Genomic DNA, 23935 nt, shown 5'->3' on the forward strand with positions numbered 1-23935 from the left:
GTGTCCAGGTGTCTAAAGAAACGTGATTCATCTATAAACTTGCACTTGGCACATGTGCCACATTTCTTAGTTCCCCTGAGCTGTGTCATATTCTGGTCATTAGACCTATTATTTGTTGGGTAGCATAATCGTTGCTGAACTGTAGGTAAATTTGGGCTGTGTACCAAATAAATCCATAGTGGTATCATCAACTAAAAGTATGTGCAGTTGGCAGCTATGGCATCTTCAATTGCCACAACGTTTGCACAATAGGGGAGTATTACTGAAAGCCCATTATAATTATTGGGTTTCAGTGGTGCTAATTCTCTATGTGAAAAAAATGGCTTAGCTCTATTCTGTCTAAGATTCCTGGTTTCAGTAAATGCATTACTAATTTCATTAACCCGGTAACCTCTGTTAATAAAGCCTTGCTTAAGCATTATTAACTCATCTTCTAATATGGAATCATTACAACAGAGTCTCGATATCCTCACAGCCTGGCCCTTAACTATATTCCCAAATACAGTTGTATTGTGCATGCTTTCCCTATGTAAAAAAGATGGCCTGTAACAAGATTTCCTGAAAACATTAGTTTTCCATGTACTATTTTCAGTATATAGTGTAACATCTAAGAAGTTAATGGAAGTCAATTAACATTCCATAGTAAATTTCAAAAAGGTGCTGGTGGAATTGATATAGCTCACAAAGGGTAAAACTGTCAATGCGTCCCCTTTCCAAAGCAAAAAAAGAACGTCAACAAAACGTCTATAAAATACTACATTCGGTTGACCTATAAGAAACTCCTGTTCCCAGGCTACCATAATGAGATTGGCATACGTATTGGCACAATTCGTGCCCATCGCGATGCCCTTTCTCTGTCTAAAACATAAATCCTGAAACAAAAAAACATTGTTCTCTAACACCATTTCTGACAATAGGCACAAAAAATCAGCTTGTGTAGGGTTAAACGAGTTATCATGTACCAATAGTTTACTGAGCATTTCAAGTCCTATGTCATTGGGGATGCATGTGAAAAGAGCTTCCACATCCATGGTTACAAACATAAGCTCTTCCAAATTAATAGTTGTAGTAGTTGTAAAATTATACAAATCGGTCAAGAAATGTTCACCGTCTTTGAGCACATAATCATAATTCTTTAGAACTTTTTTCAATTCATGGTCCAAGAATATTGATATCGGCTCAGTTGCCCATCCCGCCCCTGCTACAATAGGTCTAAATTGTGGTGTAGTGGGATTTTTATGGATTTTTGGTAAGCCATGTAGCCTAGGAATTTTGGGGTAGTCAACCAGAAAATATAAAAGTAACTCATTAGTAATCAATCCCATTCTTGCACAATCTTGCAAGTATGTACAGATGCTTCTATGTATATTAATGACTTAATGTATCTCAATCTTTTCATAGGCTTCATCTTCCAACATGGAGAACATGATGTTAAAGTAATAACTAGAATCCATAATAACTACAGGACCTCCTTTATCAGAGGGCCGTATAACAATTGAGTCATTGTTCTGCAATTGTTTTAAAGCATTTCTTTCTCCTTTGCATAATTACAATTCTGTTCATATACATTATAGCTGCCAATATTGTAGATAGAATTTTCAACAGCTTTCAAAAAACATCAATATTAGCAGGTAAATGTGGTGTAAAAGTGCTATTATGCTTAAAATTGTTAATTTCCCATTTTTCAGTGTCAGCAAAAGTTAATTTAAGTGTTAAATTGCGTGCAAACATCCTTACTGCCAAGGCAGCATCACAAATGTCCATGCTGTCAGTAGGTATAAAGTTTAAGCCCCTATTAAGCAAACTCCATTCATCGGTAGTTCATGTGGCCCAGAAACAATTCTTTACATTTATCGGAACGAAATGTTAATAATGGTAATCGCTCCAACTTCAGACCGAATGTGCATAATCCAGCAGGTGGAGCTATTGCTAGAGCCACCAGCCTTGTACAGCAACAGGAAACACAACAGGAAATGAATGCTCTACAAACTGAAAGTGAAGGAGCGGTTTGTAGTAGTATTAACGCTGACAACAATGTCTTTACTGACAAAATTGTTTCACCAAGACTACCTAAGTCAGTTTATTCTACACCTATGGAGTTACCACTGGACAGTTTACAAACAGAAATGGCTGACCCCGCTGCCCGTAACAGTGATGTACGATAAAAAATTCAATTAGATAAACCACAGCAGCAGGCTTTTCCTATCGTACCACTACCAATAAGACCAGGGAGAAAGAGGTCAATGGACCAAGACTTTCAACGAGGGCAGAAACGGCAGGAAGGACCAGGCCAACCACAGGTACGTACCCTGAAAAAGATGTGGAACCAGGGAACTTAGTCTGGAACATTTCTGAACATTCTTTAACTACCGATGAAACTTTTATAGACTCTTCCAAGTAATCCAACAGTCAGCTAGAACAGTATAAAATCAGCAATGTAGGTTTGGTTCCAGATAGCTTAAGTGACCACAGTCAAACCTTCCTAACTTGGAAGTATTCATAATATAAAAATATAAAAAGAAAAAGCATGCAGTTATGTTTGTGCAAAAGGAAAATTTGAAGACGTCTTATTCACCTCTCTCCTTGGTCAATACAACTGGACACTACTCAAAGATATCCCCCCCAGTGATGCTGTTGGTTACTTCAGTAAAACATTCCCACATTTATTAAACTCCCAAGGTGCAAACAAGAAGGAGAGGAGTCAAACATAAGGTAGCACCGTGACTATCACATAAAATGAACACACCTTACTATCGAGAAGCATACAAACCCTTAGAAACAAAGTAAAGAAGATAATGCACAGACAAAACAACATACTGTAATATTCTGCAGTATATCAACCAAAACAATCGGCAACAGCTCTGAACCTCAGGTAATAAACAAATAAGTTCTGTGAAACAGTTTCAGCCCAGCCCATTCCCTATAGAAACAGATTACAGCACAGCATATAGAACAAATAGTCATTTCACAAACTCTCTCTGCAGCAATCAGTTGATGAAACAATTCTCCCATTCACAACAACACTGAACCTAAGAAGGGATGCTTTAAGCTACATGTGCTATCTGTTCAACACATTACAAAACTACTATAGAAAATAAAATCTGTCATCACTACTCCAGACAGTTTACTTGGACAATATCTATACAAAGCAGCTAGAGAAATAGCATACCTATAATATAGAAAAGAACCTCTATTGTATGCCCACATAAACCAGGAACCACAGCAGAAATGGTAAACTACAGGGCCAGAGCAATACTAAAACTCGTGTCTGAGATCTTAGAAAAAAAAATGTAACAAAAATAAATAAAGAAATACAATTACTGTGTCCCACGCAGCATGTTTTCTCTCCAGGATATAGTACTGAAACTGGCTTACTTACATTCCAAGATAAAATAAATCAACCAAAAAAGTGTTCTAGTCCTTGCTCCCATTCCAGTTTAGAAAATAAATCGCTAAAGAACCAAAGTCTCCTAGTAACACATTCACTACATAAGGACTAGTAATTGTGCAACCATGGAATTGATATATATCCATATATATATATATATATATATATATATATATATATATATATATATATACATAAGTTAGGAGTCTGGGAGCTTGCCTCCCACATGTAGATGCAGGTGGGCTTTCCCCCGTTAAAAATACTTACAGTTTGAAGTTTCCTCCTTTTGACATTTCAGGCATTTGTATTCAGTGATTTGGTTATGTGGGTGCTTGACATTAGAGGTTTCATGTCGGATTCCATTTAGGGTGGAAAAGTGCATCAGTAAAACCAACAACAAGAATATTGCACACACAAGCAGTCCTAAACAAGTAACACAGCCACCACACATGCACTCTCTGTCGTCGGTACACAACATAAAAGCCCACCTAGCCTAATAATGAATCCACCCCTTAAACTCCTGACTAACTCTGAGTACAAGCTAACCTAACATAAATCTACATATTGTAAATATATAGCTATATAGTAGTTCAGTGGCTAAAAATGGAACTCTGTCCCTACTAGCATTCAAAACACATCATCCAAAGCCTCCTTTAAAGACCTCATCAGGTGACATCTCAAGCAAAGTTGGCAGTGCCATGATTGCTCCCCAGGCTAGTGAAAGTGGATAAGGTATACATACTAAATCTTGAGTACTTGATAATAGTTTTCAGTCTTACTCACAAACACTGGCTAATCTACAATGTATGTACTGTACCTGTGTACTATGTATGTTCTACCTATGTTCCAAATTTCAGCTGTACACCACAAATCTATTAATTACCTTTATTTTTAAAATTAATATGTTTTTGTTTGTTCTCTCCACTATAACTGTTGATGTGCTGCATACCACTGTAGAAACATGTCTCTTGTAATTTGTGTGTATACCGATCATGTCTAAATAACTAAATGTGTCTGTAATTTTTCTTTGTGGAGCTTTTCGCCCCGGGCCTCTGCTGAAAAAGGGCCTTTTCAGCTCAGTCAGACACCCCCAGTTAACAAATGTAAAATAAAATAAAATAATAAATAAAAATAAATAACATAGTTGTACATTATTATAAATAACCCATCCCACCTTTTTTTCTCTCTTTTCCTTCTAAGTTTTTATTCTCCCTCTAAATTAAGTTATCACTGCCATCCTAAATATTTAGTTACTATGTAACCAAATAATTTATTCCTGTTCTCTAGCATGAAATGAAATTGTAATTGTGTCTTCTTTACTATGATTGTATATGTAACTAAAGTATATAATGCGGAGTTTTTCTCCCTGAGCTTCCATTGAAAATGGGCTCCCTGAGCCCAGTGGACCTCCCTGGTCATCAAACTGGAAATAAATAATAAATAATAAATAAAATAGAAAGTCAGGAAAGGATTTGGGCTTCCACACACAACAAATCAGTTGATTTGACACAGAAATGTTTAAGGAGATGTGAATTGAAACCAAAGGTGAAGGCTAATAATGGAAACCTAAGACAGGGGACTGTGTACATGTTGGCTTACAAAATCCATTGAAAAGGTAGGAGAAACAGAAAAATTCAGGTTCTGTAAAAAATAACTGGAAACAGTTACACATCTTGTTGTTGAGAGCGATACACTCATGACAGAGGGTCTGTATACTGAAAAGCACAGTAACGTGCCCTGGTGATTGTTTAAAACTACAATGTAGTATCTGAGAAGAACTGGAAACATGAACCACAAAGCATAATAGGGAACAAAGTGTATATCACATGGGATCTCCCTTTACCAACAATTCAAAAAAAACAGATGCAAGTAAACCAGATATAGTAGTCCATGAAAAAAGACAAAAGTTGCATTGGTCAGTGAAATTATTACACCTAGTGATTACAGTGCCTTACCTACAGAGAGTCACGGTCATAAAATACCAGGATATGCAAGCAGAAAATGAGATCAATGTGGAAGAAAGATAACCATACAGTTCCAATAGTAGTAGGCACAATGGGTATAATAAAAAAATAATTTACAGTCATACTTAGATATGCTACCAATACATGTAACCCCATATCAATTGCAGAAAGAGGCAATTCTGGGCACATTGTGGGTGCTGAAAAGAGCACTCTTGGATAACATCAAAGACAGAAACAATACTAATCTCATGAACTCTGACTGTACCCTGGCTTAGGAATGTGGTCCATTCTGTCAGAAATTAAAGTGACAGAATACAGGTGCTGAATGATTTTTTCCCCCATCGACACCTCATGGATGAGCTACCATTCTTTCAGACATGGCAACCAAGTGTGTATGGAGCACTCTTACTATGGACGGAGTAATAAAATATGCTTCTATATGGGCATGTGGAGCACATTGAGCAGAATGTAAGGAAATGGAATAGAGCCAGGTGACAGTGATATGACCTGCATATGATGACCTTTTACAACATTATTGATTTACTGTTGTAAGGAGTGAATCTGTTTCATTAGTAGACAAGCACTGAGAAGGCTGGGAGATAGAAAATGGTTAAACTATACAAAAACCCTGACTGCTGAGTAAAACTAGATGGATAATTGTAAGAGTTTAGTGTAAAAGAGCACTCTGTCCCAGGCAGTGCATCTGATACTGTTATGATGACTATGAAGTATTGCCCGTTAGTAGTACTTCTGAGTATAGCTGAAGACTATGAAGTATTCCCTATTAGAAGTATTTCTGAATATAGCAGCAGACATACTTAGAAAAGTTTAGACTCTGATGAGCACACAGAATGTCAGCAAACTACATGTGTAGATATGTCTGCAGCTAGTGACAGGCCATTTGATGCTTTAGTAAACTAACTTTACTGAAACTTACAGACATGTCCTGATGGACACAGAAAACTGACCACTTAACAGGCATTTATAGGGAACGTCCCATATCCTACAGTCTCAATGTCTGAATACAGTCTTTAAGCAAGAATTCTTAATCATTTTTATTATTTTATTATATTTATTAGCAGTAGGTGGCTGGTGCAAGGATGCTTTTCAGGTACAAATTACTAACAAATGTTAACGGTATCCTGAAAGACTATTTTTATTATCTCTTTTTCGAAGTTGAAGATTCTTCAGGTTTGGTTAGAAATTATTTACTCATAACTGGAGATTGAATTATTAGAGGAACTGATACTTATATTTGCAGAGAATGTAATGAACATCAAACAGTGCTATGCTTGCCAGGCACAAAAATAAAGGATTTGAGAAAGCTCTTAGAATGTCATAATGTAAGTCAGTATGGATCTGTTATCATTCATGTTGGAATGAATGATGTCATCCACAAGGACTCTCTGAGTGTTAGTAGGGAATTTACAACCCTCTTAGATAGCATAGCTTGTACAGGTGTTAGGACATAGTTTTTTACAAATCACATAGAGAAAGGAGAGGCAGATCACCTTGAATGAAAAGATTTTTTGGGTAAATACCTACATGAAATAAATGGCTTGATTAAAAAAATGGAAATAAACAGAGCATTCAAGCCTAATTTTGGGCACACATTTGTTTAGACAGAATGGCGTATACTTGTCAACAACAGAGAAGAACATTTTTGCATTAAATATATTGCAGTATTTGACAGACACAAGACAGGATTTTTGCCAGGTTGAAAATTTAACATTTCACAAACAGCAACATTTGATGCATATCGGATGGTTGTTAATGATATGAGCATTAATACTAAAGTTGTTTTATTGGAAAATTTGTTTGTGAAACATGGTTAACGAAAAATGACTGGAAACCATTTCTGTCAGGGTGAACATTTTTTTTACTGTAACAGATGTCCTAAACAAAAAAAAAAAAAAATCAGGTGGGGTTATGATAGGGATAAAAAAAAATTATGAGACCTGTGATTATCACATGTTCAGTGATAACACCAGTTGTGTAACTGTGACAATAAAGACAACCCTGGAACATTTAACAATCTTTTGAATGTGTAGACCATCAAAGTTAAGTGCTGATACCTAGAGGAATTCATACATTTCTTGCATGAAACACGGGAGGGAAGATTAACAGCGGCTGGGGACTTAACTTTACCAGCAACAGACTGGAATAATACTGATTCAACAACATTAGTAAGGAAATTGTTTACAACATAGGCTCAGGAAAAACTAATTGCTGCAGATTGTAGAAAAGCCTACTAGGGAATGGAACATACTAGTTATTGCTTGTGTTCCTAAAGAAATTACTGTTTCTTCATGCCAAATTGTATTACCATTGTGCAGTGATCATAGGATTATAATGGTTTAATTGTTCCAAGATAATTCTGACAGATTAAAATCTAAACCAATGCAGAAAATATTAATAACAGATTATATGGAACCAAAACGGTAACAATGTAAAACTAATTACAGTGATGCATTCAGTGGAAAAAATGCAGAAGGAATGTGATGAGTTTTGAAAGAAAAAATGTTTAAAGACAAAAAAATGTCTAACATTTGGATCTAGGCACACAACGTCAGGAGGATACACTTCTGTAACAGCAGGGCACTTGATTAAACTGAGAGCCAAAAAATATAAGAAAGAGAAAAGAGGTCAAGCTGACTTTGAAAACCAGATTCAATAAAACCTCCACAAAGTGTACACTGAGTGTACACGATATGTATTCAATAAAATTCTTATCTCATTTTTGTGTTTTCTAGTCCCTCAGACAGATTACACTAAGTGTACATGTAGTCTGCACTTTGTGGTAACCTTTATGAATCCCTGTCAATATTTAAAGCTGCAAGAATATCAGTAGAAAAACTAAAATTAGGAGGAAGAAGGTGTACGTTATGTCTGTGTTGTCTGTTCACTCAGAACAGTGTACACTTAGTGTAGGCATTATAGAATCCAGGGGATTGAGCATAGTAGGAAACCATTTTATAAATACATAAGATGTGATAAGAGTAAAGACATACAAACTGATAAACTGTTTAGATTCTAAAATGTATTCTTGGACACAACAAATTTTATATATATATTTACACACACATACAAAATTTTATGCAAAGCAGTCTGACTGCACAAAGTGTGTGAGAAATTGAACTAGTAACACATAGGTAACATCAGATATTGAAATAAATTTAGATTATATTCAAAAAGAAATACACAAACTGAACCCAAACAAAGCACAGGGAAGAGACAGAATTAGTAATAATGTCAGGAGAACACTTCAGCATAAAAGTACAGTACCATTATATGTTAGTCCTTATATCATTTAAATATAGGGAGGTTCCTCAAGATTGGAGACATGTACTTGTCAACCTATCTTTAAGGGAAAGGAAGGTCGGACAAACCCAGTCATACAGACCCATAGGTTTACTTTTATGTTGTGGAAAAATAATGGGGATGGTTATATTGGATAAATTATTGTTAGAACTGGAAAGGGAACTTGAAAACATATATCAGTATGCATATGTCTGTAACCACCTGTAATATGATGTTCTTTAACAATATAATAACAGCTATAAATGAAAAGTTGTGTTGTGATGTAATTTATATAGAATTAACTTCAGCATTTGACAGGGTCATACTCAAAACACTGATCAATAAATTAGAACAACTAGGTATTGATGTACTCCTGATAAGATGGATAGTTGCATGGTTTGCAAATAGGACATGCCAAGTGTCATTTAGCAACTGGACAGATTAAATCCTTGTTTACAGTCAGGGTGTCCCACAGGGCTCTGTCCTAGGCCCTTACTTTTTTAGATTGTATCTTTCAATCTATCTTTTTCATCTGAGGTGTTCTACAGTACCTATGTATGCAGATTACTTAAAAATGTGCACACTGATTACATGTGTTACAGATTGGGCATGTATGCAAAAGAACTTGACTAAATTGACCATTTGGGCACAGGAGAATAATATCCTGATAAATACATCAACAACTAAGCATATGAGATTTGGGAAATATAGATTGAAAGGTGAGTATTTAATACAGCACTCAGTGATTGAAACTCTAGATTCATTTAAGTACTTTGGTATATGGATATATCCAGCTTTGAGTTTTTCTAATTATGTCAACCAATTGGTTAAAGACAGTATAAGTTATTTAAAAAGATTTATAAAGTCTAGGAAATCAGAATGATGAAATCATTGTTTGTAAGTTACATTAGACCCAAACTACAGTATGGAATAACAATATGGAACCCTTATAAGAAAACAAGCATGAGTAAATTGGAAAGAGTACAGTGGAACTATGCCAAGGGCATCCATGGATGTGAAAATGTAACTTGTTATGAAAGATTAAAATATCTGAACCTGTGCAGTGTCTCATGCAGCTATTAAGAGGAGACCTTATTCAGGTATATAGGTCATTTATATACAACTACCTCTGGAAATGTTTGGGGTTATCAAAAAGTCGAAGAGAATCATCAGACAACCTATGTAGACGACCAGCTTAAATTAAAGCAAGCACTAGTTTATATATTTTAAGAACAACCTGGAAACTTATCAAAAGAATAAATGTTTTGGAGTATTGGCAGGCTAGAAGGGCATTATTGCCTTTGCCTGAAATATTTTTATGTATGTATGTATGTATGTATGTACTTTTTCTAGTTTCTAGAACATTGTTGACACTTTTAATGTCACATTTCTAATATATTTCACATATTGGCCAACTATCAATAGGAAGCAGGTCCTCACTGTACTCTTAAGGCCAATAACACTACATCATTGAGCCCTGATAATATCCTGGCATGCCTTCTGAATGTCATGAAATATGGCCTGTCAGGCTTGATAAAGTCTCTGTTTAGCCATAGCCTTCAGACAGGATTCATGCCAAATGAATGAAGGACTGCAGTGGTTATCTCTCCTACAAAAAGGGGGCATTCCATGGACCCAGGGATCTACAGACCCATAAGTCTGACTCATCGCATATGCAAGGCCATGGAAATAATTACTATAGAGCTGATAAACAATGACATAGGAAACCTACAGATACTAGATTCTACCCAGTTTGGTTTTGCCAAAGGCATGTCTTGCCTACTTAACCTGGTGGACTTCTTCATGAGGGTGAATAAAGTTATGGATTAGAGCAAACAGTGCGCACTGCCTACCTTGATCTGGCTAACTCAGGCATTGTAGATAAACTTACAAAATTAGGCATAAACCCATGTCATCTATTGGATAGCCAGTGGCTCACTGAGAGGACGCAAGAGGTTAGGACAGGGAAAACCACTTCCACAAAGAGACCAGTCACTAGTAGAGTTCCACAATGACTGGTGCTGAGGACTCTCATTTTTGGTGTCTACTTCTCTGAAGTCAAGGTCAATGTCAAAGGCCTCTGGCTAATTAAGTTTGCAGATGAGTGCAAACTAGGCGTTAGTCACTAAATCCCCTAAAGGCACAGATACTATTCAAGAGTGCCTGATGCAGACAAACAACTGGTGCCAGAGCCATAGACTAAAACTCTGGGCAAAAAATGCATAATAATACCTTTTGGAAAGACATCCACCCTTTATCACATTGATAATAACCCCCTAAAAGTACACCCAGTGGTCACGGATATGGGAATGCATTCTGGCAGTAACCTGGCCTTTGACTACCATACATCTACTGTGGTGAGACAATCTTTCTATGTTGCACAATGTATAAGCAAGGGTATGGCATCCTGGTCCAAGTGAATCATTGTTCCTCTGTACTTGACTCTCGTCAGGCCAATTATGAAGTACAACACAACCTTTGGCATATACCTGACCAGGCATTTGAGAGACCAAAGAGGTTCCTCAAAAAAAAGAATACAGGGAGTAAATAATAAGTCCTAAGCAGAACACCTCAAAGCTCTATCCCTGTGCTTGGTCTCCTACAGACTGCTGTACAGAGATCTATGCCTAGCCTACAAGGCATCCTTTGATTCCAGACTGACAGATTTGTTGCACATCTGGAAAACAAATAAATTCTCATTCTATGGACCTAAACCTCATTAGTGACATAAACAGGACATATTGCTGGGACATATATGTGTCTTAAAGATTACCCCTTCTCCAGAACAGGCTTCCCATCCATGTGAAGTAAATGTAACCTGGACCAGTGGATCTGAAATCAGAAATTTACCCCTGGATTGGCACATATGTTGCTAATGGAAAGGGATAGTCTTTGAATGTTTGACATATACAAGCCTGTACAGTAACCATAAAATTATTTGGGGTATTGATACAAGTCAGCAATATTTTGGTAAATGTGGGGTAGATCTGACTCTTCAGCCAAATGCCTAGTAACCACTTATGAACCTATAAAACAATAACAGATCTGTTGCCCTTAAGAATGACATTAAATATATGAAATTTAAATAAAAGAGAAGTGTGACAGAAGGAGGTACTGCCAGCACAGCTAGCTGGGATTTTGTAACTAATTATATATCATCTGTGAATATCAAATTAATGTATACAAAATGTTGGTATTACAAATGCATTAGAACTGTATGCCATGTGTATATCAAACTGCCTTGTACAGATGTTTCTGTTGAAAAGTTATTTGTAAAGTGCTTGAGCTTAAAATGTATCCACAGTGTGCCCTACTGGAATAGAACATAAATGTACATGCATTATTGTAACTGTTTAAATGTATATGTTAACAGAGCAAACCGGAGGGTTAACCTCAGTCCAGCAAACTTTAGAAAAATATTTGAAATTAAACCACTTTATAGGGTAGGCCATAAACAGGCTATCTTTCAGGTTTCAATGCAGCTGGAGACACAAAGTATGTACTAAGAAGCTTTCTGTATTGTCTTTGGGGTAAACTAATTGCTACTTTGGAAGCATGAAGGAATGCAATTGTTTTATGACTTCCAGCACCTGCCAAAGATCTGAGCAAAAGCCCTTGTATGAGTATTTTTACAAGTAGATGCTAATTACTGCCAGTTTCAACAATGGGGGTTTGGCCTAGGAACTAAAAGTCAGATGATCAGAAATTACATAATTCTGTAAACTATCCCAGTAGTAATATTTAAATATTATTTTGAGGAGTCTCTGTGTGAAGCTTACTTTAGATATTTTTTTCTTTATTTATTTGAGGCTGTCCTTCAATGTTGTTTTAAATATTTCCTGTGATTTTGAACTCTGATGTCACCATGAATACATATTTACTATTATCTTGTTCTTTTATTTATTATTAAATATATTTAAACCTTTCATTGTGGCTGATCTGTGTAGAGATATTTAAGGTTTTGAGAGTACTTGCGTATTTATTTGGTGACATTGTGTAGGCTGTTCCTAATAGGCTTGCTCTTGGTCAAACTACAGTTTGTATTAGTATTAATATTACACAGCAAAATTGGACACCCTTTGTTAAGGGGTCCTAAAGTAGCTGATAAAGAGTGACTGGTGGCAGTGGTAACTACCTTGTAGTCTGTGCAAAAGGGGGCATAGCTAGTAAACTTGTGCCAGCCTTTCCCAGGTGTGTGTGTGTGTGTGTGTGTGTGTGTGTGTGTGTGTGTGTGTGTGTGTATGTATGTGTGTGTGTGTGTAAATCAAACCTCAAAGAGTGTGTGTGTGTGTGTGTGTGTGAGCTACTTGGGCAGGATCATGAAGCACTGGTTGGACAGAGAGGGTGCTGGAGGTATTGGCTTGGTCACTCAGCTGAGATCTCAACTCTATAGCTGTGTCAATGGTGAGTCTTATTGGAGATCTGAAGGAAGAGGGAAAACCAGCCCTGGACTGACTGTGGTCTCTGTGTGCTCTTAAGGGAAATTGCACTTGATACAGAGAGCTGCATCTGGAAATACTGTGTATGTACCTGTTATCCTCCCAGTGAATGCCCACTCCCCCACAGGTGACAGTGGTGAGGACTGAGGCTCCTTGATTACTGGTCCAGTGGAAGGTCATCACAATAAGTACAAACTATCATGCAGCGACTGAGATTATTGGGAACACTACTGCTGCTCATGTACTCCTTAGTTGGCTCACAAACTATCATTACTGTTTAGTCACCTCTGCATGCTGTCAACATGTTAGTACATCAGAACACATTTTATCTTATGTGTGCTGCTGTGTTTGTGAGGTCACATACGTTTGGGAAAACTGGGAAAATAAAAAGGTGAGTTTCTTGTTTTGTTTACATTTTCCCTTTTTACTAAATTTGTGTGCCCCCCCAGGTAGTGTATGTACAAATTGGAGGTATGTGAACTGAATTCCCACATTAGGGGGTGCATGACAAAATAATTACTTTTCCTGTTTTGTATATCAATTTTAGGTATATGATGTTACTAAGGTTTATATGATGTAATCATAATGTTTTACATCTTGACTAAGGGAGATGCATTTTATAGTAAAAGTGATTGTATGTTACACAAAAAAGAATTGGGGGAAGTCTGCTGAGCAGAAGTTACTTACTGCCTCTGTCCATCAGAGATATGGGCACCAGGCCAGTAGTGAATTTCTGATTACTCATCCATTGTTCCAAGTTGCACTTAAATAGGGATAGGGAGCCTGTTGCAGAGAATGAGAATTCTTAGAGAAACATATCTGTGTGGCGCCGATGTCTCTGATGGTCATAGGCAATCAGTAAATCACACCCTGTATAAATCAAATTTGGGTTATATTTGAGTTGCAAAATTAGACTTATAAGAGCACTAGAGGCTCTTACTGTAGTACACACCTATGAACCTATGTAGTATAATATATACAGCTGATATAAAACTTCAAAAAATTACCTAACTTTTTAGGGCCATTATTAGCAAACATATCTTTTCATTAAAGAACCACAGATATTTTCACCAAATACATTCTGTGATGCTGTTCTGCCAAGTAACACTTTGCTAATATAAGACAGCATAGTCAAGTCGTCTGTTCTGACAAGAGAGACAACGGTACTAACTGAGATGATAGGCATGTAGCAGCCCACTAGATGTCACTACAGACTATGTGTAAAGCTTGCTATACCTTGCCATTTATGATTGTGAAAGCAGCATGGTACAAATTCTGATTCTACAAAATGTGACTAGTTATATGCAACATCTCTCAACTTGCTGTCAGAAGGAAATAATGTACATTGCAATCTGTTTATAGTCATTACGGTAACAGGTGACACCTCGGTGTCAGTCATTTTATAAATTTCAAAATTTCTTCACAGTGTACTTGTTTCAGCAGAATTGAAATGTGTGTTCCACAATAGAAATGAGCTAACTGGTTAACTACACTCTGAATTAAAGATTTCACCTTGACTGTTTTCTTTAAGATAGGGCATGCACAGCAAAATGTTCATATCGGATTCCATCTTATTCTCTTTTGCAGATGATGGACAAAGTTAAAGAGAAACCAACTCCACCTTCGATGGATGATTTAGACGTAAGGAATTCATTGTGAACTTTAAGTCTCATTGTGAATGTAGTACAGTTAAATAAATTAAGCAAGTAATGAAGATACTTTAGCTGCCCCACATGTGTAGAAGCATAGAGAAAGTGTCGCTAATGACTGTGGTTTGTGAATGAGTACAGGCTAACACAGAAGGCCTCTGGTAAACTAAGTTCACAGATGACTGCAAACTAGAAGAGCCTCACTGAGACAGATACCTGGTGTCAGAGGCATGGCCTCAAGCTCAATGCCAAAAAGTGCATTGTCATCCCCTTTGATAAAAACTCTGTACCCATGAACTACCACATAAACAGCAGTCTACTTAATGCTGAATGTGTGATAAGAGACCTTGGGACCCAGGTGGACAGTAGTCTCTCCTTTGATAATCATATCGCCACAGTAGTCAGGAAATCCTTCTATGTGGCAGACCTCATCACAAAAGGGTTCTCATCCAGAAAAAAAGAGGTCATTGTTCCCTTCTACTCGGCACTCATTAGACCCATTATAGAGTAGAACACCCCTTTGGAATGTACCTCACAAGACATCTGCAGCAGCTGGAAAGGCCACAGAAGTATCTCACAAAGAGGATTACTGCCCTCAAACAGATGCCCTACACTGACCGTCTCAAAAAACTCCAGCTTTACTCTGTAGCATCTCGCCTGCTCCGAGGAGATATCGGCATAACATATAAAGCTATGTTAAACCCAGATCTGTTGGACATGCTACACCTAAAGAAATCCCAATTCCTCCAAGCTACATGCTCTAGGGACCTAAACCTTGTCACCACAATAAACAGGACATGCTGGAGGGATAGATTCCTGTCCCAGAGACTTCCTATACTCTGGAACAAGCTACCCATCTATGTCAAGCAAAGTTCCTCATTAGCACTCTTCAAGAAAAATCTTGATGAGTGGATGGGAAATAGGAAATACACCTTGGGGATCACTTCTGTGGCTCTGCTCGAAAGGGGCACAGGAAATTAACTTTCTTGGGTGGCATAAGCCAGGGAACCTTGTTGGCTAGGCTTACTTAGGACCTTGGGCCAATAGCCTAGTACCTACCTATGAACCTATGAGACCTAATTGCTGAAAATCTGGATGAGTAGAAACTAAGCACTCATGGGGTGCTCCTCTGTTTAGAGGAAAACTTGGAATATCCCACTGCCAACTTGAGTCCCATTGACTCTGGGGTCCTAGGCTGCAAGGACACTGCACACATGGGGCATTATTATTATGGGGAAATCTTAAACAGTGGGTGTGGAAGCTTGCAGAAAACAGCCATTGTCCCTGCATACTACTTTTCTGAGCTCAGGGCCTTCAACCAGAAGGATGCAAGATATTTCGTTTAGCAATGTATTGATAATATAATGCATTGTACAATGTGTGGAATTAAACTGCATCCCTGAAGCATGTGCATTTGGATTAATTTTGCTGGAATTCTTTCAAGTTTTTTTTCCAGGATTATTTCTGATCTAATTTGGTAGATTATTCCATAGAGGAAGCTTTTTCACCTATGGCTAGTTTGAACTTAGGTTTGTTTAGTAAGAGAATATACTTTTGGATATTTCTGAGACTGTAGATTTCTTCTATTAGAAGAAGTTTTCTCTTTAGATGGGGGCAGTAGCCAATGGGAAGTATCTTGACCATCAGAAAATCTAGGTAACTAGTTACAGTCATCAAGAATGTCACAACAATGTCTTCTTTGCTCAGCAAATAAAGCAAATATGCATATTTTAGTTTCAACTGAATGTAATATTTAAGTATTATTGGCTAAGTTGAGCTATGATAGAAGAATACCATATTCAAGTTTAGGAATGAGAACATTTTTGGTAATGGCTAAATGACCTCCAGGGGAAAGGAGATGGGTGATTCTGTAACATAGTTTGAGCTTTTTAAGTAATTTGGATGTGATGATTTCAGCATGTGCAGGTAAAACAGTGATCTAGAGTAATTCCTAGATATTTTTGTTCTGACACATTTGGGATGATGTTTCCTTCAGTTTCTTTAAGGAGTAAACATAGCAAGCTATTCAGTTTCTTGCAGAAAAAGTAATTACAGTGTTTTTCTTGCTATTAGTTATGAGTCTAGGGCTATAGAACCATTTTTACAGCAGTAAAAAATTAGTTTGTAAATTTGAATGGACAATAGAAGTTTTGTTTCCTTCAAGCAACAGAGTGTTATCTGTGTACATTACGATAGTAAGATTAGGTAGGTCAAAGGTGATACCATTGATAAAGACAGAGATAAAAGAGTAATGGCCTTAACACTAACCGTTGGCGGACTGTTGTGTTGAGGATTCCATTATCTGAGAGAGAAGTGTTGACATAAATTTGAAAGGTTCTGTTTTGGAGGTAGTTTTGGAACCATATAATTGTGTTGCTTCCAACATTTAGCTTTTTGAGTTTGTTTATTGGGAGGTTGTGGCAGCTTGTTTTGAAGGCCTTCATCATCATATCTACAAATACACTGTCTGTAATAAGGCCATCATTGATGATGTCATAGATAGTATCAGTAGGCAAATACACTGGTTGTAATAAGGTCATCACTGGTGATGCCATAGACAGCATCAGTAGCCAAAAATAAGGCTGTCATGGTGCTAAAGGAATTCCTAAAGATGTGTTGTTGGTTGAAAAGTAGCCTTAGCTATTAATATGTTTGAAAAGCTGTTGCTGCTGTGCATATTCCTGTTTCAGGGCAATTACAGCCCTTTAACATATGATTTAATGGTGCATATCCCTGCTTTGGGGCAGTAACAGCCCTTTAACATGACTTAATAGTGCATGTCTCTGCTTCGGGGCAGTTACAGCCCTTTAATATGACCTAATGGGGCATAAGCTGCTTTAGGGGTGTGGGTGTGTGTTTGTGTTTCCATGTGTTTAGGAAATAGAGGGATCCATTGCTATGTTTTCATAACTGTATCTCTTTATTTAATTAGGCACTTTGAGTCAACCTCATATAATTCTCAATCATAAAACATATATGAGGTTGGTAACACAAAAGGATGTATAAAATAATCATTATCCTTTTAGTATTTACCTGGTCTTTTTGCTTGCTTATACCAGATATCCTACCTTTAACTGTGTCATCATAAGGATCACCACAGTAACAATGTGAGGTAATGGTCAGGAAACAATACAGCTGTTTTCCTTTGATACAAGTCACCATTCTGAGTAATAAACACACAAGGTGAGTAATGCAAAGAAAAAAATATAAGACAATGTATAACTAAGATACCAAATTTGCTTTCAAATCTGTGGTAACTGGACTTCAAAATCATGATTTTCATGTTCTGAAAATTCAAATTACATTTGGTAGGTGGGAGGAGGAGCAGTCTAGAGCTGAAGCCCATTGTTTGGCCAGCTCTGACAAGCAATGCACAGCACTACAGTTAGAACCGGCTCCTGCATGGCTCAAGCATATGTTACTGGGCTGGTACTGCAGCCCCCCAACTGTTAGATTCTCTAGTCTACTGGATAGCAGCTAATGGTCAGAGCACTGGTCGAGAGGTCAGAATAAAATAAATAGTTCACTGATGGCATCTAATTCAGGCCTGAATGTAAAGAAACTCATTTCCAGAACCTCTGCTGTACACATTTTTACATGATGACTAAATTCCTAGATAATGGTAATCCAAATGCATCAGTACTAATAAACTTAAATATAGCTTAACTGCATTCTCTTTTGTATCTTGAGAAGACACTAGCTGTTAATTTTCTGTGTGTTCAGATATCAGAGATGTTCATCGTGTTTCACTGTTGCAGTCATTACAATTGGGTTATCCTGCTGGCAGGCTACCCGCAGTTGGCCCGAGTTCCAAAGTCTAGGTCCGGCGTCGGTTTGCTGTCATCTCCTCCCTGACTTCAGTGTGCCAGGGGTATAAAAGATGCAGCTGACGCCATTTTCTTCAGTCTTTCTTGCCGCGTGGTGCCTGAAGCAAAAGCAGTTCACAAGTGCCGGTCGGCCGAATCCTGAGATTTTCAAATTCGAATTTCAGATCCAAAGTCTTCATTAAAGCTAAGTACCCCGTTGGGGAAACTTTTTTCTTGCTCCAGACCGATGTCAGAAAAAGTTAATAATTGTATTTCTTGTGGGAAGCAAATACCTCATAAGAATTTTCATTCTTACTGTATTCCTTGCCTAGGCCCTGACCACGACATTGCTAGTTGTTGGTTTTGTGCTAGATTTAACCAACGCACTATTAAGCGTCGGTACGATTTTGCATTTCATTACTTTGGCAGAAGATTCAATTGTATAATGCCATCGGAACAGCTGACTACCAGAGTTTATAAAAAATGCAAAGAAAAGGACAGGCATCTGAGGTCCAAAACCAACGATGAGGCTTCCTCTAGGCCTGTCTCCAGTTCGCCGGTTCTCAGTGAGGCGCTTTCACAGCCCCTGATGCCCACTACCTCAGAGCCACAGGCCGCTTCCGACTCCCACATGGAGCTGACTAGGCCACTGGATACTCAAGGTATTGGACACTCGGAAACTATTCCCTCAGATGGGTCCGGAGCCGCTGAGGAGGCACTGGCTTCTGAGGGTGTTTTCAGGCCTACACAGTTATATGTAAAACCAACTTCAGCTTCAAAGGCAAAGACTAAAGCAGCTCTAAAGACAAAGAAACAAGTACAACATTCTCCTGGACAGGCCTCCATGCCTAAAAAACAGATGCTTAAAATGGCCGAAGACCTAATTACTTTGATCAGGGGTTCCCATCCCCCTCCTGATAAGAGGCCTAGGCAAGATATAGAATATGAATCTTCAGATCTGGTTTCCATTTCCTGTGATTCCTCTTCTGAGCAGGAATATACTCTTCCTCCCTATGAGGATTCTGATGCTGAAGAATCTATCCCTTCAGCCTCTCCTCCTGAGGATTATTCTTTTGGGGAGACCCTGCATACTATGAGGGAGCATTTCCACTGGGAGAGCCAAGATTACTCAGAATCCAAGAAAAGGTTCAGAGACTTCCTTTTATTACCTCAGCACTGGCCCCTTGCTATTCCTCCTGTTTTAGACATTGTAGATGATGTATTTTCAGAGTCCAGTCTGTCTCCTGACTCTTTACCACCAGCTCCTGTTAAGCCAGACAGATATTACAGGGTTCCTGATTCACATACATTTTTTTATAAAAACCCTGCTGCTGACCCAGAAACTATCTCTCAGGGTCCCAAAGGGGTCAAAGCTTCCACTGCAAAAAAAAACTATCCCCTCTGATAGGGATTCAAGGGCCCTGGACAGAGGGGGGAAAAAGATTTATACTTCTGCTACCTTGGCTGTAAGAGCTTTAAATTGTCAGTTTCATATGCTTAAATATCAGCAATATCTTATGTCACTGCTTAAACAGAAAATGTTGACAAATTCAGAATGTGCAGAAAACAAAGAAATGCAGGATTTATTGCATGCAGCTGAACAAGTTGGAAAGCATACTTTGCAATGTGGTTTTGATTCTCTAGAGGCCTCCTTCAGGGCCGCAGTTACAGTTTCTGTCATTAGGAGGCATGCTTGGTTAAAAGAACAGAATCTGCCCGATCATGTCAAAGCAAAACTATTATATGCTCCATTACAGCATGATGCCTTGTTTGGTGTTAAAGCAGAAGAGGTGTTGAAGAAAATGGAGGACAAAGCTAAATCTATGCAAACAGTCAAGGATTTCTTACAGGTACAGCCTCCCAGATTTAGCAGGAACTGGCCTACAAATAATTGGTCCTTTCCAGTGTCAGACAGGCCACAAAGAGGCAGACACAGACACTCCAGAGGCAGATCACAGCCCCAAGGCTCATACAGGCCTAAACAATGGGGTGCTTCTACCTCCAAAAGTGGAGAGGAAAAATCACAGCCATACAGGAAACAGTCTCAGTGACTTTCCCTTGCCAGCACCAAACACTTATCTTCTGGCAGCTCCTTTGGGGGGAAAACTAGCACTTTTTTCACAAAATTGGCACATGATCACCCAGGATAAATGGGTCTTAAATATCGTATCACAAGGCTACAGGTTCCACTTCCACACCCTGCCAAGGCCAAATGGTATGCCAGACCTGCCACGCAATCAATGGGTAGAGGCACAAAAACAAGTTTCATCCCTCATAGACATGAGAGCCATTCAGCAAGTACCACAGCAAGAGCAGGGACTAGGATTTTACTCAAGGCTATTCTTGGTGCCCAGAAAGGACAAAGCCTGGAGACCAATACTGGACCTCTCTATCCTTAACACATTCCTGGATATTCCAAAATTCAAAATGTTAACTCTGCAGCAGCTTCTGCCCATGCTGGGCAAGAAGGCTTGGCTTGTGACTTTAGACCTAAAAGAGGCATACCTGCATGTCCCAATCAAACAATCATGCAGAAGATACCGCAGATTTATAGCTGGCTCAATGCACTACCAATTCTCTGCACTGCCCTTTGGCTTATCTACTATGCCCAGGGTCTTCACAAAATGCCTGGCACCAGTAATTGCATTTTGCAGACAAAGAGGAATACAAATATATCCTTACTTGGACGACTGCCTTATTCAAGCAGAGAACAAGGACATTCTACTACAGCATCTGGTGTTTGTAAAAAGATTACTAACAGGTCTAGGGTACACAGTAAACGAAAAGAAATCAAAACTCGTACCCTCTGAAGAGATAATATTCCTGGGTGCAAGCTTAAATACAACTGCCCGGATGGCTTATCTCACTCCAGACAAACACAGACAACTCACTACTTATTTCAAAATGTTGGCAACAAAGACCCAGTTATCTGCAAGAAAAATTCTGCAGGCTTTGGGCTTCATGGCATCCTGCATTCTGCTAATTCCATATGCAAGACTGCATATGAGGAAACTTCAATGGTATCTAAAAAGTGTTTGGACTCAACATTGCCACAGCCTGGAAACAATAATTACCCTCATTCCCTGCCTGCAACAGGAGTTTCGATGGTGGGCAAAAGCCTGTCACCACAACACGGGACAGCCATTCACCTTACTCACAGCCAGGCAGACATTGACAACAGATGCATCAGATTATGCCTGGGGGGCCCAAATGGCAGGAAGATGTATTCAGGGCACATGGTCCGCAAGTCAAATGCATCTATATATCAATCAAAAAGAGGTGCTAGCTGTTCAGAATGCCCTGACAGCCTTCAAGGATCTACTTCATCCAGGACAACTACTGATAAAGACGGACAATACTACAGTCATGTGGTACATAAACAAGCAGGGGGCACACATTCCTACCCCCTCTGCAGACTAGCCATGAACTTGTGGGACACAGCATTGACTTACCAAGTACATCTGCAAGCACAATTCCTGCCAGGAAGGATAAATACTCTGGCAGATGAACTAAGCAGAAACCTAATGGATCCCCATGAGTGGAAATTGGATCCACAAGTCTTCAGCATGATAACAAGGAACTGGGGATGCCCGGACATAGACCTATTTGACTCCCCTCTCAACTGCCAACTACAGAGATTCTGCGCAAGGACTTTTCACAAGCAAGCATGGAAAGTGGATGCTCTATCTTTCAGCTAGAAAAACCTAACAGTATATGCCTTTCCTCCTCTGCCTCTCCTCCCCAAGGTACTCCTCAAGGTCAGACAAGAGAAGCCAAAAATGATACTGATTGCCCCAGACTGGCCCCGCCAGCACTGGTACCCAATCTTAAAGAGCTTGTCTCAATTCCCAGCTTGGACATTACCTCAAATTCCTCACTTATTGACCCAACAAGACAGTCAGATACTGCACAGCCAACTCAGGACCTTAAACCTGGCTGCATGGCGGATAATGTAGCCATTCAAGACACACCTCTCTCTAAAGCAGTGATGGATGTTATTTTGGAGGCCAGGAGGCCTAGCACCAGAAAATCTTATGCAGAAAAATGGAAGAGATTCTCTGCTTGGAACGAGGCACAAGGTATTGACACGATTGTTCCAAATATTCCTCAGATTTTGCAATACTTAACTGAGATGCTGGATAAAGGCCTTTCCTTTTCATCAATTAAAATTCATGCCTCTGCCATTTCAGCTCATTACAATACAGAACCACCTATTTTTTCTCATCCATTACTAAGGCAGTACCTCAGAGGGGCCAAAAACATAAGACCTCCAAGGAGAGCACCAATACCTGCATGGGACCTCAACTATGTCTTGGAAAAACTCACACTACCTCCGTTTGAGCCAGCCTCTGCAGCTGATATAAAATTCTCATCCTGGAAAACAGCTCTGCTCCTAGCAATAACCTCCACTAGATGAGTCTCAGAGTTACAGGCACTCATGGCTGTGGAACCTTTTATCATTTTCCACCCTGACAGGGTTTCTCTGAGGATGAACCCTACATTTATGCCTAAGGTACTGTCCAGTGTGGCCCTTAAACAAACAATTTATGTGGCTACCTTTGACCCAAACTCACAGAATAAGGGTGAGAGACTTCTGCATTCTTTGGACATTCACAGGCAGCTACGCTTCTACTTGGACAGAACCAAAGCTTTCAGAAAGACTGAACAACTTCTAGTGGCATATGCTGCAGGATCACAAGGAAAGCCTATCTCAAAGCAGACTATTTCAAAGTGGATAGGCCACTGCATTCGTTTCTGCTATTCACAGCATAGCAAATCAGTGTCTAAGGGCATTAGGCCACATTCAACAAGAGCAGCAGCCACTTCAGCAGCTTTCCTCAGAGGAGTACCAACCAAAGGTATCTTAGAGGCTGCTACTTGGAGTTCAGTGCACACTTTTACAAAGCACTATCACTTACCTCTCTACTCTAAAACCAGGACAGGATTTGCCACTGCAGTTCTGCAGGGCCTGATAGCCTCTCCTAATCCTATTTAGCACCAGCCTCCCAGCCTTAGCTTTGGGATTCAACCCAATTGTAATGACTGCGACAGTGAAACACAATGAACATAGTACAGTTGTGTACCTACCATAAATGTAGATGTTCGAGTGTATTCACTGTTGCAGTCCAGGTTACCCTCCCACCATCCCCCTTTTCCTTAATGGGACTTATCTGTACTTCTCTATTCTATACAACCTTTGTGGTGTAGTTGCTTGTAGATGAAGGAAAAGTTGTTTTTTGTGTATGCATGCTTATTGGCATAATTTAGCCTACCATTTTAGGGGCACCTGACATCTGGGGCAAGAAAAACTGAAGAAAATGGCGTTGGCTGCATCTTTTATACCCCTGGTGCACTGATGTCAGGGAGGAGGTGACAGCAAACCGACGCC

The 23935-nt window shown here is 38.9% G+C and overlaps 1 protein-coding gene across 1 annotated transcript in view; it reads left to right on the plus strand.

The window, feature by feature from the left end:
* Nucleotides 1–23935, plus strand: part of LOC122787768 (alanyl-tRNA editing protein Aarsd1-like) — a 658622-nt gene that overhangs the window by 67389 nt on the left and 567298 nt on the right. The window contains exon 6 of the mRNA XM_044054668.1: nt 14679–14732. Within this exon, the coding sequence (XP_043910603.1) occupies nt 14679–14732 (54 nt within the window). The remainder of the gene's footprint in view (nt 1–14678; nt 14733–23935) is intronic.

The sequence above is a fragment of the Protopterus annectens genome, chromosome 13.part0 (genome assembly GCF_019279795.1).
Source record: "Protopterus annectens isolate FY-2018-M chromosome 13.part0, PAN1.0, whole genome shotgun sequence".
In the NCBI taxonomy this organism is placed as follows: domain Eukaryota; kingdom Metazoa; phylum Chordata; order Ceratodontiformes; family Protopteridae; genus Protopterus; species Protopterus annectens.